Source organism: Coenobita brevimanus, chromosome 5 (genome assembly GCF_032717465.1).
Source record: "Coenobita brevimanus isolate Jiangsu-jjx chromosome 5, ASM3271746v2, whole genome shotgun sequence".
NCBI lineage: Eukaryota > Metazoa > Arthropoda > Malacostraca > Decapoda > Coenobitidae > Coenobita > Coenobita brevimanus.
Window position 1 is genome coordinate 17,140,752 of NC_136958.1, and position 16,584 is coordinate 17,157,335.

General features: G+C 39.8%; 1 protein-coding gene across 1 annotated transcript in view; it reads right to left on the reverse strand.

Annotated features, from left to right (window-relative positions):
- The window catches only part of LOC145398406 (cytochrome P450 2L1-like), a 115,174-nt gene extending 99,008 nt beyond the window's left edge, over positions 1-16,166 (reverse strand). The window contains exons 1-7 of the mRNA XM_080271286.1: positions 16,135-16,166; positions 11,720-11,833; positions 7,300-7,399; positions 5,570-5,700; positions 3,992-4,210; positions 1,941-2,140; positions 1,705-1,819 (exon numbers count right to left, since the gene is read on the reverse strand). Of these exons, the coding sequence (XP_080127412.1) occupies positions 1,705-1,819; positions 1,941-2,140; positions 3,992-4,210; positions 5,570-5,700; positions 7,300-7,399; positions 11,720-11,801 (847 nt within the window). The 5' untranslated portion in view covers positions 11,802-11,833; positions 16,135-16,166. The remainder of the gene's footprint in view (positions 1-1,704; positions 1,820-1,940; positions 2,141-3,991; positions 4,211-5,569; positions 5,701-7,299; positions 7,400-11,719; positions 11,834-16,134) is intronic.
- Positions 16,167-16,584: the final 418 nt, after the last annotated feature.

The following is a 16,584-nucleotide window of genomic DNA, read 5'->3' on the forward strand; positions in this document are numbered from 1 at the left end:
CAACGATTTGCATGTAATCTTCACTGCGATTGGTGCACAAAAAATCAGCTCAGATTTTCTTACAAGACCTCCAAGCCCTAAGTACGTCTACCTCGAGGATTGCATCAAACTGACTGTCTCACATCAGGCTACGAATTTGTGGGCCAACGAAAATGCCTCCCTTCAGTTTGGCATCGTTAATAATAAGCAAGACTTTTTTCATGTGTGTGAAGCCTGCACCTGTCTTATCCAAAACACTGATGAAGTTTTTCATCAAGCCTAACTTGATGTGAAGAGGCAAAAGTATATTCTGCATGAACAAGTGGTTCTTTCCATACGTTGGGTACACTGGCTTCGTAGGAACTTCGGGGAGGCCACTCACGATGGATGTAATGATGCTGCACATCACGGCCATCCCATAAACGCAGGAAGCAGCAGCATTTCGTGAAACCTCCTTGTGGTCCAAGCAGCATGGCTACAACTCTCAAATCACTGCATCATACTCAGTTAAAACGAGAAGTTTTTGCTTCGATTAGTATGTTTCCTTCATTTCAGGAACGAAAAAGAAGTGGTATATTGGATAACATGTTCCTATTGCGGAGGAGAACAGCCTTCAGACCTGATTTGCTGAAGTCAACAAAAAGTCGCCATTCATTAGGATCATGAATCCTTCCCAAGGCTTCGAACAGACCTGTGATATTACTACAGATGCATACTCCTCCATCTGACTTGAAAAAAGTTCCAAATTTTGTTGTCGCTCTCTGAAATTCGTCTCCTTTGTTTCGGGATGCAACAAATTCCATTCTTGCAATCTCGAACGAGTAGTTCTGACTGTTGTTTTGATAAATTTAGGTCACGTACAAGATCATTAAGGTCGCCTTGGATGGCCAGGTGGGGAACATTGCCAGATGGCTGACATTCGAAGTCAGAATCAGGGGCAGTTGCTCAAGATGTCTCTCTGTCTTCATCCTCATCTGAAGTCTGGAATACACATTTATTTGTTGGTGGCCTTGGAATGGGAAGGTCATCTGAGTGATTGACCACTCTTATTGCGGATGGTAAATTTGGATAAGCAATGTTGATTAAGCGTTTTGAAGAAAATCCCACAACTTTTGCAATCCAAAAATAGCAATCTGTTGAGTGGTCACTAGGTTCTCTCCACACCATGGGAACTGCGAAAGGTATCCCCGTTTCCCTTCTGGGTAGCCATTCACAAAGAGAGTTGGAACAAGTCATGCAGCAGATATGGGGTGCCCATTGTTTGTCTTGGTCGTCAATTGTAAGGCCAAAATAATATAGATAAGCTGTCCTTACAAGAGACGTGATCTTACATTTCTGCTTCTTTCGAGTGAAACTTCCACATATATATCAGAAAGCTTTAAGAGCATTCACATATCCTTGAGGAACTGTCAGTTCATATATCTGAAATAAGATTTAAATTAAGCACAATGAACTAACATAAACATACTTTAGATTGTGGATGAAGACAACTGGCATTGTTTATGTTGGATGATATACACTGCATATATAGAAAGACGTATAGAGAGCGCAAATAAAGTGGTGAAGATAAAGAACCACTAATGTAGGGATGCGTGTGAGTGAAGTGCTATAGCAAAATTAACATCATATTTGAAATCAGTGCCATGTTACCCATTTCTGTCTCTGAACTTAATTTCTTGTTGCATAGTGTATTCAATGATCTAGTGAGATGTCCTAAATACTGACCGTGCAAGGGAGCCTCTACTTCATCCTTTCTTTCCTCCATCTCAATCAGGTAGCTGTCTATCAAATCTCTTGGATTATCTCGGTCCAACGTCGCTCGGTTTTCATCAATCACTGCCTGGAAAATCAAAGTGCTGCCATAACGCCACTGTTCCTTCCTGAAAACATATACAAAACGACATTACACTGAACTTTAAGTCAAATATCTGTAATGGTGAATGACGAAATAGGTGACTAACCTTGATAAAACTGACGAATTTTTCTTTTGTTGTGTTAACGACATCCAGCTTAAAGAGCTTGTTAATGATGGGACCAGGTAGGACTACGTGAACCCAGGGCATCAAATCAAGGATGAATATACGGTCCAAATTATCAAAAAACTCTTCAACGATATCTTGTAATTCCTTCAGTTTTGGATCTGTTTCCTCAAACTGTCGACCTGCAATGGATATGGCTAATTACACTGTGTATAAATTAATTTCAAGTGAGAATGCAATTTAGTAGACAGACAGAAACAGGTTGATAACGATAAATCCATACAACTGACTACTTTGACTCTTATAATTCAGATAATTGCACAGCGAGCAAATTGCCTTAAATCACAGTCTCTTTGCCTCGATCAAATTAGTCTCTTAAGTGTTATGTTTTCTTCATCTTCAAAAATGCCCAGTATAAAAACAATCATGAATGAGAATAAAATGAAGAAATACATATAGCCGAAATCAGGCACAGCTATTTTTACCCTCCATCAGGCAACTCGTCACTTTAGCCCCACCCACTACTATGGCCTCCCAGTCGCCTGGCAGTAGGTTAGGGGCTGGGGCTTATGAGACAGGTTGCCTGGTAGAGGGTATAGTTGTAAAGATTCGCAGGAGACACTCATAGCTAAGAACGTTTCCTCAAAAGCACTTTTATCTACTGGAACCTATGTAGGCTACAGCCCCCTTCAAAAGTCCTGTTCCTCCTCCTGACCTTCAGTGGCTCATAACATCACATTAAATGGGGTAAAGTTGCATGTAGTCCATTTATACTGTGGCTCATTATCCAGTTACTTTTAACTAACTGTTGCTTTTAACTATCAAAACTAATAAAACTATATGAGTTACTGATGGAAAGGAAGGAGAACAGAACTTTTGTAGGCAACTATACAAGCCCAAGAAGTGACTGTCGATAGTACCGTACTATAAAATGTGTCTGTCAGATCCATTCTTCCATCCAAAACACATTGACAGAGGTTCCTAGATTGTCTGAACAGTGAGTTCTCATTATAAATTCTCCTTTTTAATGATCTGTTTTATCAATTATCAGTATGTTAAAGTTGCCTGTTGAAGTTCTGTTAGTTCTTCTTGTCACATTTCTCAGCTTTACAGTACCAGTTACAGGGAAAAGTTGTAATAATTTTTAACACATCCCTGACTCGGTGTTATAATACTTCATGGCTCCAAGATGAGTGAAATCTAACAGGAATCACTTTTTTTTATGAACAGTTGCCATGGAAAGAAAGAGTATAGTGCTATTTGGATGTGACCTCTCCTTTCAGTTATTCTCTGCCAAAAAATAAGGGAAAAACTTATAGGGATTGTATGCCTCTAATACAGATTAACAATAGTTATCTAAGAAATTACAGACACCGATTTTGTAGACTTAGGATAAGATTTAGATACTGTTATTTACATAAGGTGGGGAATATATAAATGCCTACACACTGTTCCATAATAGACCCTTAGAACTGCAGGTGCTTAAGACTTTGCTACCACTGACAGGATGGTAACAGGAACAGGTGTCATACTTAGTACTTAAACAGATATGAAATTCTTGCATAATAATCTGAGGAGCTCGTTCTCCTCCTGAGATAGCAATACTACTAGTCGAAAATCATTGTTCAATGTCTTATTAGTTATCATGAAGTGGATCAGTATTTACATCCGCAGCTGTACATGGTAAACCTACTGTTTCTGGTAGCATTACATGAAGTGAAAACCACCAGCCACCCTGTAGGATCAAGAAAGACTGTCACTCTTCAATATTCTAATAATTTTACCCCTTTTCCTCTAATTCGGTCCAGATTTTTACTTTGTTGCACCTTATTTCACGCTCTTCATTTACAGAATAAAACATGCTGTCGCTCTGCATCCTTTCCATAGCACTTATTCATGACTAGTATCATATTCTAGTGTTAATCTATGGTCAAATCTTAATGCTGAAGGCTGAGTGATGGCGATTTTAGTCCAGGTTAGAGTAAAAAAGGGGTATAGGTCATATATTTCGCTTGACAAGTTGGAACACTAACTTCCAACCATTTGCCAGATAACGTTGGTGACCGCGACGGAAAGAGCGTGAGGTATGGGTGCTGGTTTCCCTGCTTGTTTCTTCATCTCCTTCACCAGCCACTGTGCTTGTTCCTGTACCTTTCCCACCAGCTTTGACTTGCCCATCCCCAGGTCTTTCAGTTGCCGCAGACTGAAGCGTCGGTTGTTCAGCCATTGCGTGCCGTTGGTGGCGCTCATTCCTGTATCGTAGTATGAAAGGATGCATTACCCTGCTGAGTGAATAAAATAAAATATTTGAATATAATCGTCTGGCTTTAGCTGAAATGCGATACTATAGTATCCTTGTCAAGTGTAGGATATACTTTATTAAGAATGCTGTTTTATTCACCTGGCAATTTTTCTTTTTCATTATAACACACTTCTCAGACAAAGTGAATTATCTGCCGTCTAGCCTTCATTTAGTTTAATTCTCAACACTACCAAGTTTGATGCACATTGAAGTAATGATAACTCTATTTATGTGAATAAATATTAAACTATTATGTATACTTCTCTCTCATTAATAGAATCTCTATGATGGGTGCTTCATACCGAACAAAAAAAAATTTAGTGTTGATGTTGTAGCACCAGGTTCACCTTATTATGGACCTTGTGGACTGTATTCTAGTGTTACCCCCCTGCTGTCCACCATGCTGCCTTGAGGGAATAAGGATTGAACTGAAGGTCGTTTGTATAACCGGACAATGGAGTCATGTGGTTATGCCTGTGCCACTTCATAAAAGCGTCCCTCCCCAGCTCCTTCGTTCAATGTTGGGGTGACATTTCAAAGATTTACTAGGATGCAAGAAGCAGCATTTGATTATATCACTACCTTGTTTACAACCTATCATAGCATTAAACTAACAGAAGACAGTCTTTCATTCAGGATGTGTTCCTGGTTTGAGAATCCGTCCAGCTAAGGGTGGAGACAGATGGTAAGACTACTCGTGACTGTTGGCTGTTATAATATCTGCGATTTGTTCGTGGTTTTCCCTTAAGCAGTAAGATATCTGGTTTGAGATAGGTAGAGAGATAGATAGAGATATGTAGATATCGATAGATATAGACAGACAGACAGATAAACAGAAAGACAGACGTACAGACAGAAAGACAGATACAGATACAGATAGACTGACTGGATGAATCATTACATATTTCTGTAATCAACAGTACAAAAGTGATCACAGTCTCGCCTCTTCTTTTGTTTATTTATTTATTTTCATAACAGGGAAAAAATTAAGAAACCATTGATGTATGATTTGAGCCAAGAACAACAATTCTCCGTTGTGGAAATAGCAAGGTGAAATATATTCTCTAGAGTATGGAAACCTGTCTTTGAATTTCCTTCCCTAAAACAGTACTGAAGTAAATTCTTAAAGGTTAAAATCCAGTATGAACGAGGCATCGGTAAGGAACACATGCTGGGGAGTCTACTGAACGGACGAGAATACAGTCATTTTGTATTTTGGACTGGACTACTGCCAGACTACATATCTGTATTGCCAAGTATAACAATCTTTTTTTACTGTAGCTCTTCCAGTCTTCCTCTCCAAACTTACCAAGGGGCGGCTTTTCATTGAGAGTGAAGAACAACCATTCAGGTCTGTCCAGGCTCTCCGGACTGTTATACAATTCCTTGATCATACGGTAGTCGTGAAGAAACACTACCACTTGTGTCCCAATCCGCCACCTGGGTAGAAGCCAGCCATCATCACAATCTTACTTCCCACCAGCACACTGGTTGACAGAGATCCAGATACAACAACAGAGACGCTTGAACGTAGGAGAACCACCGAATGCGCGCCAGGTGGAATTTGGCAAGAGTCTATTTACTTATCACTCAAGGTTTCGTAATTCCCGTTTCCTACTCACACATCTGACTCTTAATAAGCACATAAAAAGTCGTAATGACTGAGAGGAAGAAACCATACCGTTGGCTGTCATTTTATAGCAGAGAAGCAACCTTTCTTATGCATTTATTCATACATACTTGACCTATTCCTTTTAGTCATTTGCCATTTGATTTCCTTCCTCGATCTTTATACCTTCCCTATACACACTTTCCCTTACCATACCCATACACCCATTTCTTGGACATCCGGACCACAACCTTAGACTTGTTTTTATATACACCCTTTTCATAACTCCTCTCACATCCATTATCTCAATATGATCTCACTGTCTCAGCAGACTCTCTGTATCGTTTGATCGTCATACTTCTTTATCCAACATACCATAAATTTAAGAATACACGGCAGTATTTTTACCCGGGCAACGCCGGCTACCCTTGTTATTCCCACATAATTCTATACAGCTCTTATCCTTTCCATCCTTCAAACGCCACATGCATCTCTTAACTTTCTCATTTCTAACTCTTTTATATTCAAATATTGATGCTCATGCCATTCCAAGGTCCCACATCCTTCAGTTAATAGACACAGCACACCATGAAATCCTTTAGCACGATTCGTATATACTAAAGACATTTATACCTTATCAGTGCCTTCATAATTGCACCAGCTACTTCGCTTCCTTGACCCAGTCTACTGTACTCTGCACTTCCTTACACATTTACCTCCCATTTACATTACTTCGCCTAGGTATTATAAAAATAATTCATCACCTATTCCTGTCTCTCTCCATTTACAAACACCTTACACTGATGATTTCAGCAACTGTTATTATAAGCTAACCAACAATACATTTACTTTCACACCTCATCGTTCCAAAGTATACATGAAAGTCTTATGCTGGCCAGTCAGGGAAGGCTCTGCTCACCATTAACAGTCAGAACATATCATCCGCATGCATCAGATTTTGAATTTATCCACCATAACACAGGACTTACCTCCTCGCTCCAGTTATTCTTTTTCATTTTATTCCTGATACCTCTGGATAATATTATTTTGTCAAGCAGAGACTTTCCGAACTGGAAAAGGTAGAAATAGCCTCCATTAACACCCTAGGTGTGATTCATGCATTCAAAAGTGAAAAGAATCGTCAGGAGGTAGCAAGAGTAACTTTAAAAAGAATCCCTGTATTTCAGTAGGTTAATGGGGAGTGTGGGAATAAGTGTCTGTCAATAAGGAGACCGAGGATGACGTGGAGCAATGCGGTGGAGTGGCATATGAATGAGAGTGATGTGGGATAAGGAGCAACCTGCCCAATGGTGGTGGCGCAGGCAAAGGCAACGTAGAGGAGGCAATCTATTCGTGGCCACCTATTGCGCCTTTCGACTCAGGCAAAAACATTTAAGCTATATAGATATGTAAGTGGCTGGGTTACTCACAGATACACGTCCCCATGCTGCTTGTGTAGATCTTCAAGTTGTTCCACCAAGCTCTTGGAGGTGAGAGGGATGTAGCCAATTAGAGGCAGACCCCATCGTCCTGTTGGTTAAAAAGGTATGTAATCAGTAGGTCTGGAATTTTTAAAAGCCTCCTTTTAAGTCCTTCATCTTGCTGATAAAATTTGTGTCTATTCGGTGCTCTCCTTCTCTGAACATAGTTACTTATAGCGTTTGAGGATTGTCACACAGTTTTTTCAGATTTTCTATTGAGATAAGGTGTGTGCAAGATTATTATTTCTGTGGATAAGCTTGACAATTTTTTTTAAATTTTATCTCTAAAATACATAAATGCCTGCCATATCGCGTGCACCTTCCCCTCCAACGAAGTCTACCACCTAGCTCTAAGCTTGCTGCGAGACGCACATTACACACGTTTTAGATGTGCACATTCACATGGACTGGTAGGTCACATTTGACAAGGTTCAGGTTTGGTTGGTTATGTTGAGGGAGATATTCTCTAGTACATCGTTGACTTTGGTACTTTTGGTTCTAAAATTGAGAACAATTGAGAGAGTTTGATGCACTGATTCGCATCCAGTGGGATGTCAGCGACAATGGCGGCGAACACGTTGCCGCGGGAGTCCAGGCGACTTCCTTTAATATCCCAGCATAGGTATATTTTGTTCTGTTCATTTATTGAAGTCTTGAATCAACAATTATAACACAGGCCAACAACAACAAAAACATACTTTGTTGTCCTGGATGTTTGAACGAATTCGGCATATTTGGAGTTGCTAAATCCAAAAGTGACATTCGTTTTGCCGAATTGTCTTAGTTTTCGAGATATTGGATACCCCTCAAATTATGATTTTACCCGAATAAGTGGGAGTATCCTGATTTGGAATCAGCAAGGTGACGTGCAACACAGCGAAGATGTTTCCACACCAGTGTTTATCTCACTGTCTGACCTTCCATTGTCTGATTTTGTAGAAAAACAGGACTAGGAGTGTAGCACAGATGGTAGCAGTGGAAGTGAATATGAAGGAAGCTTTATAATGCCTAAGCATTTCTCCCAAGAAGAATTCAATTGCCTGATACATAACCTCAATGCAAGCATCTGAGCTTTTAGCAGCCAGGCTAAAACGAAAGAACTGTCTAAACCGGAAGCTAAAATAACAGCTTATCGTACAAGAGAGGAGGTACTTCTTCCTTACCTCAGCCAAGTTGAAGAACTTGTATACTGCAGTGACATCCCTAGACTTCTCCAAATGGGAATCCAAGAATATCCTTCAGAAGATTGGCGGCCTTTTATAGACAGCTCCACCAGCAGCTTGAAGTGTGTTTTATTGCACATTGGTAACCGCTAGCATCTCTTCCAAGTGTTCACACAACAAAACTTTAAGAATATGAAAATATCAAAATGATCTTGCAGAAGCTCTGCTGTCATGAGCACAAGTGATCTCTTTGTGTTGACCTAAAGATGATGAACTTCTTGCTTGAGCAGCAAAGTGGATACAGTAAAGCAAAATCATTTGGATAAAAAGTGGCATGGCTTTCAAGGGAAAACATGGCTGTAGGTGCAGCGAACATCATTAACAAGTCATTGGTTGTCAGAGAAAAAATTCTCCCACCACTCCATATCAAGATTGGACTGATGAAGCAATTAGCTAAGGCCTTAGACAAAGATGGCTATTGCTTCAAATACATTTGTAGATCGCTCCTTGGACCGAGTATTGAAAAACTGAAAGCAGGCATCTCTGATGGTCCACAGATTCGTAAACTCATCAAAAGTCGACATTTGTGAATGATGGCGAAGCTTCTGCCTGGTGCAATTATGTCTCAGTTGTCAAGAAATTCTTGGGTAACCACAAAGCAGACAGTTATGAAGAATTGGTGCAAAAGATGCTCGATGACTTTAAAAATTTGGGAGCTAATTTGACCATAAAGGTAAACTTTCTCCATAGCCACTTGGACAGGTTTCCACAGGATCTTGGTGATTTTTTGTGAGGAACAAAACGAGAGGTTTCATCAGGATTTATAGGTGATGGAGGAATGGTATCACGGCAGATGGGACAGACACATGATGGCAGACTACTGCTGGAGCATCTAAAGTGATTGTCCTGATGGCCGACACAAAAGAAAATCATACAAACAGTATTTTCCAGGGCATTAATTGTGATTACCTATATCAGCTTACTTTGTTTGTATGTTACTGTACTCAGTACATTGCCACTAGGCATTTCATGTGTTTACTTTTGTATGATTTGAGTGTTTCCATGTGATTTGTGGGTAAACTATGCCTGATCATTATTATTATTTTTTTTTTCAATAAAGACTTGGAAGTTTATGATAAAAATGAACTTAAGCTTTTTTGCTGCATTAACTCTGAAATCAGTTAAATGACCAAATACCTAAAATCAATTCAGTAACAAAACAAATGTATATATGTGAAAATGGCATGGGCTCTGAAGGCTAAGCGACCTGAATTCTCAAATATGTTGGCATCTATTACCTCAAAAATCAAAGCCAATCTGGCAAAACAGATACCATATTCGGAATCAGCGACCCAAAGTTACCCTAAAATCCCTTTAATATCATTGGCAATAAAAGTTAGTGCTGACCTGTGTTATCTGTGCTGTATCTATTATACTGATAAGGCGACTTTCCTGAAAAAGGTGACAATACGAGTATTAGGGAACAGGTTGGGTCACGGCTTTGTGGTCCTCATATATAGCCAAAAATGGATGTACTTAAATATTACAGTGAAGAGGTAATATTCTTAGCTACATCGACGTCTTTTAATGTTCTTGCTGTTTTCAGGCAGTTTCACTAAGCTTTTAAGTTTCACTAAGCTTTTAAGAGATTTTCGAAGTAAAGATTCATATACAATGGCCAATATTTCTCTCACAACAAAATGAGTTTACTAAACAAGTAAACAAGAATATATTGTCAGAGACTTCATCGTGGTGAGGCTTTGTCTCTGCCAAGTTTGGTCTGCTCTTAGCTTTCTGATAATTATATATATATATATATATATATATATATATATATATATATATATATATATATATATATATATATATATATATAGATTTAAAATTATATCATTACTGGTCACAAGAGGAAGCTAGTGGTGCAGTGACAACATACCTTGGCCGCAGCTAGAAAACCTCCAGTTCTGTTTCTGGAGAGGTCAGATTCGTGGATAAAGTTTGTTTTCCCCTTATCGTGTTCACCAATCTGTGCAGTTGGAGAAATGAGTTGATTGATGTGTATCACATTCTAGGAGATAACTGGAACTTGGCAAACATTTCAGTGTCTTCCCTAGTGGGCCTGGTACAGTCGATATGTATGACTTCATAGTTATCCCTGTTCTCTTCCTTCCTTAGCTCTCTTGGTTCCCATTCTCGTGCTCTCTTACCCTTGCTTCTCTTCGTATTATTAACGCTTGCAGCCTATGAGAGGCATCTATTTAATCCTGTTTATCTCAAGATACTTCTGCTCATCTCTGGGGAGACCTTTCCGACTGGAGTGTTGTGATACAGAATTAATTAACCCCTTCACTATCAGCGTTCCCTCTTGAACCTAGTAACATCGTCTGGTACCAGCAAGAATGATAATGCAAGCACAGCAATACTGTGCAGCCACATTTCACTGCAGGGACCCCTTAGCAGCCACACTCCTCGTGAAAGGTAACCACACAGGAGTCCCACCCTACATAAAATCTGGTCTGTATGGCAAAGTACCACTGTGCAATGGTCAATGTTCGTACGGAAAAAAAATATGCCCATGCATACTGACTTTGCCAGGGACCTTTGGGAGCCACTCTTCCCCCATGGGGACAACCTTTGGAGATCCCATTGAACCTAAATCTGGGCTGAATTAAAATCGACCTGTGAGTAAAATGTATTGTTCCTATGTAGGAAAATGGCGCTGTTCCCCTCTGGGGGACACCCCCCCCCACTCCCCTGTTTTGGACGGGGGAATTCCACTATCTGAAACTTGTGGAGATTTACTACTTTGTCATTTTTGTCCCGAATTTTAAAAAATATGGCTATTAACACCGAGAATGACTATGTTCCCGGAGGACTGCCCCATCCCTCCGTGGTGGAACAGCCCTCAGGGATTCACTCTGCTTAAAATTTGCCGTTGGTTGAAGTCTACCACTAAGCAATATTCTAATTTCGTAGATGCTCCTAGATGCTACTAGTTCCTAGAAAACTCATTCTCTGATAAGCACTTCTTACTCCACCTACTCCTTCACCCTGGAGAAAAACAGTGCCTCGACCTCTCTGTGAACTGAGAAAAAAAAAAATAGACGCCCTTGAACAACAAAGTTAATTGCCCCCCTCCATCTCTCTCTCTCTCTCTCTCTCTCTCTCTCTCTCTCTCTCTCTCTCTCTCTCTCTCACTCTCTCACCTGGCGGTAGTCCCTCAGGCTTCTTCAGCAGCTGCACCAGTATAACAACCAGCACCACCAGCAGTGCCACCTCCACCCACATTGTTGCACAACACACCTCTCCTCTTATATTTTCTGTAACAGAGTAAATAAATTGTCATGGCAGTTAAACAGAGGGACGGGCCGGAGAATGACGCTCCACAAGATACTCAAGGTTACGTGCTGCGGGAACAACTCAGTCGGCATGTGTGGCAGTGGCTCTGGCAGTGGGGGTAGGAAATGATGAATTAATGATGCATGGTAGATACTGATAGCTCTGACTAAGCCGTCCCCACGGTACACGAAAAATTGCTCCTCTCGGGGTGAAAGTGCAGCATTATATATACTGTATATGGACTACCCTGTATTCTCAAAGTTCATACTAAGGAATAAGACGGTCAGACTGGGGCTGGGTTTACAGTAAGATGATGGGAATGACAGTGGAAGATGTGAAACATAAACCCCCAATCATCATACTGGCCGGGATAATTATAGTGCTCCATTCCAGCTAATGCCAAGTGTATTTATTCTGCTGAGACTGATGCAGAGCAGCCTGAATATTATAACTGGTTTATAATGATCCCCTTTGGTGGGAACAAGTCTGTATAAGTCAAAATACATTTTGTCCAATTCTCACAACGATACTGTGTATGAAGAGTGTCACCTAAACAGAAATCACTGATCATGTGGTCACATGTTTCACTTCATTATATAATGCTGAATTAAAGCTGCCATCCATACCACGGTACAGTTTTACCTCACAAGTGATATATTTCATTTTAGAAGCTAACACGATTGTGTGTTAACAGTATGGTGAAGTCAACATCAATTAGGCCAATATCAGTCAAAAAGCCTCAGGAGCAACACTGGCTAGGCTTGAGCAATCTTGATCAGGATTCAATTTCGTACTGAGTTTCGGTGTTCAGTAGTTAAAATGCGTTATCAAGATTAACCAAATATATTCACTTTTAACGTCGGGGAAACCCGCCTTATTATTATATTCCAGACAAAAACAAGAAAATTTTACGTAATCTGAGTGAGTTATAATAGCTCCGAATTATAAAGAAGCCTTTTCTAAACTGAAACAAACACATCCGAACAAATGTCACATCTCATTATATCAACCTCTTGTCAACGAGGGGCCACAAACCTAGCATAAAAAGGACCAGCAGAAAAATTTATCACTGCTAGTCACACCAGATAAGATAAGGGACCAGTGGAGAGGAATGAGTGATGGGTACCCTATTCCTACTCTCGTAAGCTCATGAGGCTTTTCGATACTATATCCTTAGCAATTTATTTTGTATATTGCACTTTGGTACTGCCATCTATACAATTTATGACCTAAAGAAGGCCTCAAAAATAACATAGAACTAAACCTTAGCGTCCCGTGTGCATTAATAAGCTCGTAAAGAGAGGATAATAGGGAAACTTTTAAGCAGACGAGATTACAGCTGACGCTCCAAGGCCAGAGATGACTGCTAGATGTGGTAATGGTGGTAACATGAGCTAACAGCACAAGGGCGTTTTGTTTATGCTATGCAAGTCATGGGATGCTTATTACGCTGCGTGAATATATCTGTCTAATCTATCTGTACCTATCTATATATCTGCCCATTCATCCACCCATCTATATGTCTGTCTGTCCATCCATCCATCTATCTATCTGTCTATTCATCCATCCATCCATCCACCCATCCATCTATCGATCCATTAATCCATCTATCTATCGATCAGTCTGTCTTTATGTGTTTGTATTTCTGTGTGTGTGTGTGTGTGTGTGTGTGTGTGTGTGTGTGTGTGTGTGTGTGTGTGTGTGTGTGTGTGTGTGTGTGTCCATTAGCCAAAAAAACACCAGGCAGCATCAAGACTTTAAAAAAATTACTGCATACAGGTTGATAACAATTACATACAGAACAATGACGCTGTATATGTGCTCCTTGGTTTATCTGACGATTTAATTAAGCTCAGGTGATAATATTAACATTGGAAAGGTTACAACTAGCCTTCCTTAATTTCTTCACTGCTAGATATCGTACTTTGTAAGTGGAAAAAAAATAATTTGACGAGGCCATGACACCAACTATAAAGAAAGAAAAAAAATAGAGGACGAATTTAAAAAATGACGCCATCTCACCAAAGGGATGCAGATGTAATATGCACGAATAAACTGAGAAGGAAAAGTTACTAGGAAGCAATTTCAACATGATTAATCATTTTCAGTTATATTTTTGGCATCTTCATACGATTCTGTCTACAGTAACAGCTCAGGGCAGACTTTTCGAACTAGAGGGGTTATATATATAGCGTCTATTAAGCCCCTCGTAGTGACTGGTCTTTCTAAAATTGAATGAAATCAACTTTACTCATTTCACCTTACCTTGGGTCAGTGTCATCACTGTCGAGCTTATTTCACATAGCTCAAAGGCAGAAAGGGACAATAATAAGGTTCTACATCCTTGGCACTGCACTTTTTCGTGACTAATATTATACTCTGAGTGGTAATTTATTGTTACAAATCATAATTCGAGATAGAAAGAGCAATGTTAGACCAATGGGTAGTAAAAAAGAGTCTGATGGCGGAAAGAACGTAGCCAAACACAATGTTATCATCGTGACGCGGTTAACTAGTTCACTTACCTAACGCTGGTTATTTTTATCATTATTCAAACTTGCCACATCCTTCTTGGAAGTTTTCTTGTTTTGTCAATATTCTAATATTTCTTTCCACTTATAAAGTAAATGGCCATTGAGCCTTCAAACTCTGTCAGGTTAATCGGCCAGCTGGTGACTTCTTATGACCAAATATGACGTCAATCCATCAACCGAATCACCGGATATTATTCATAAGAAAAAATCCGTAACGTTATCTCAAAAACCGCTAAAGCTGAGAAACTGAAATTTTACTGCAATATAGGCTTAATGTGGCTGCAGTGTGGAGAGGAATATAGTTTCAATCGGTTGATTATTCTCTGAGATCGCCTGGGGTCAATAGTTAGGACTTTTCCGGATATTCCGGATGTCACATAATTTTCCATGAATGATTGAAGCTGGAGCCACAAAACTTGGTGGACTTATAACCTCTGATGACCTTACGTGACATGCACAAGATCAGTGACCTTGACCTTAAGGATCCTTTATAGCTCGGCTTCTAGTTGGTCATGGCTGTGGATTTTTTTTTTTTTTATCAAAATTGTCTTTCGAGAATTTTACGGTGTTCACTATTATTATTATTATTATTATTATTATTATTATTATTATTATACTGACTAAGGGTTATATTTCAAGTGGCTTTGAAGGCTTGATAACATCTCTTCCTAAACGATTTATTTTCAGTATTACGCCAAAAAATTCACTTTTACAGTGTATATATCCTTTTAATATCGACATTGCTTACAACAGTGGCATACCGAAAGATTCTAAGGTGCAATGTGAAAAATAAATCGCCGAGGGAAAGGTGTTACACAATCTTCAAATCCATTTAACGACGAGCATACAGTTCTTGGCCTCTCCTGGCAATTTCCCTCAGCTTAGAACGATTCGATCTTGTGTGTTTGATACAGTGTTTTTAACTAGGCCCTTTAATTTGAGTGTTTTCGTAAGTTCAATAAAGCCGCCTGGTCAACAGTAAGAATGAGCTAAAAGAAGGTCAGCCTGTTAAACTGAAAATACTTCAGTGGAGTTAATGAGAATGAGGTACAGGGCTGGTCCGAGAACAGCGCTCCAATAGACGCTCATGTGGCGTTTCTTACGTGTTGCGGTGACGGCTCATCCGGCCAGTGTGGTCGTGGTTGTGGCAGTGGGAGTAAGTAATGAGTGAATGCAGGATAGATAATGATAACACTGAGTCGTCCCTACAACACACGAGAAATCACCCGACAGAGTGTAATATATGTCCCACCCTGTGTTGTACGGTACAAAGGCTTTAAAATACCAAACTACAATAAGAGCGGGATTGAGAATCTGATATAAGGCTAAATATTATAGACTGTAGAAGCTGCTGTGGTTCAGTCGGTAGTGTACTCGTCTCGCGATGCATGTGCCTTAAACTGATGGTTTGAACTCAAGCCGTGAAGGATATACAAAGTGGATGTTGGCAGCTTTTTCGTCCATAGCCTTCCATATGTTCGCACTCAGTTGGTTCTATCAGTGGTACAGTATATAAAAGGACACACAAAAACATGGCCATTACAACACTACAACTTCATACAGAGCGAAACTCCTACTTCGCCAGCATGGGGGAGGGGTCACTTTTGCCTATCATTCTTCCAGCAGAAGGTTCGGTCCTGCACTGAACTGATATACACTGCATATGCAGACACTTTTGGAGATTCAGTAAAGGTAAAAAAAAAAAAAGTAGATATGATTCGTTATAAACAGGAACTCAACGGACTCACCAACAGCCGTACTCCCTCACCCCACACGTCCCACTCACTCACTGGCAGCTCTTATGTCTGTCTGACTCTGACTTTTGGTTGCCGAGTATGACTTAGCGAATACCGCTAAAATTGCTCCCAGACGTAGCTTTACAGTGATACTTAAAAATACCTATACATTACTACTGCTACTACTACCAATACAGTACTACTACGACTACTACTTGAATAATAATAATAATAATAATAATAATAATAATAATAATAATGATAATAATAATAATCACCCATCAGAGTATGCTGTTGGCCAAATTCAACATTTTGGCCATATCTTTATACCCTGAAGGTTTCGTGTTGAAAGATCAAGCCGTTCATGATAAATTATGGTGTTAAAGGCGGACAATGAAAACTAGTTGACCTTTGGCAGCCACTTTGGTTACCTTGACCTTGACCCCGAGTGCATATTTTCGA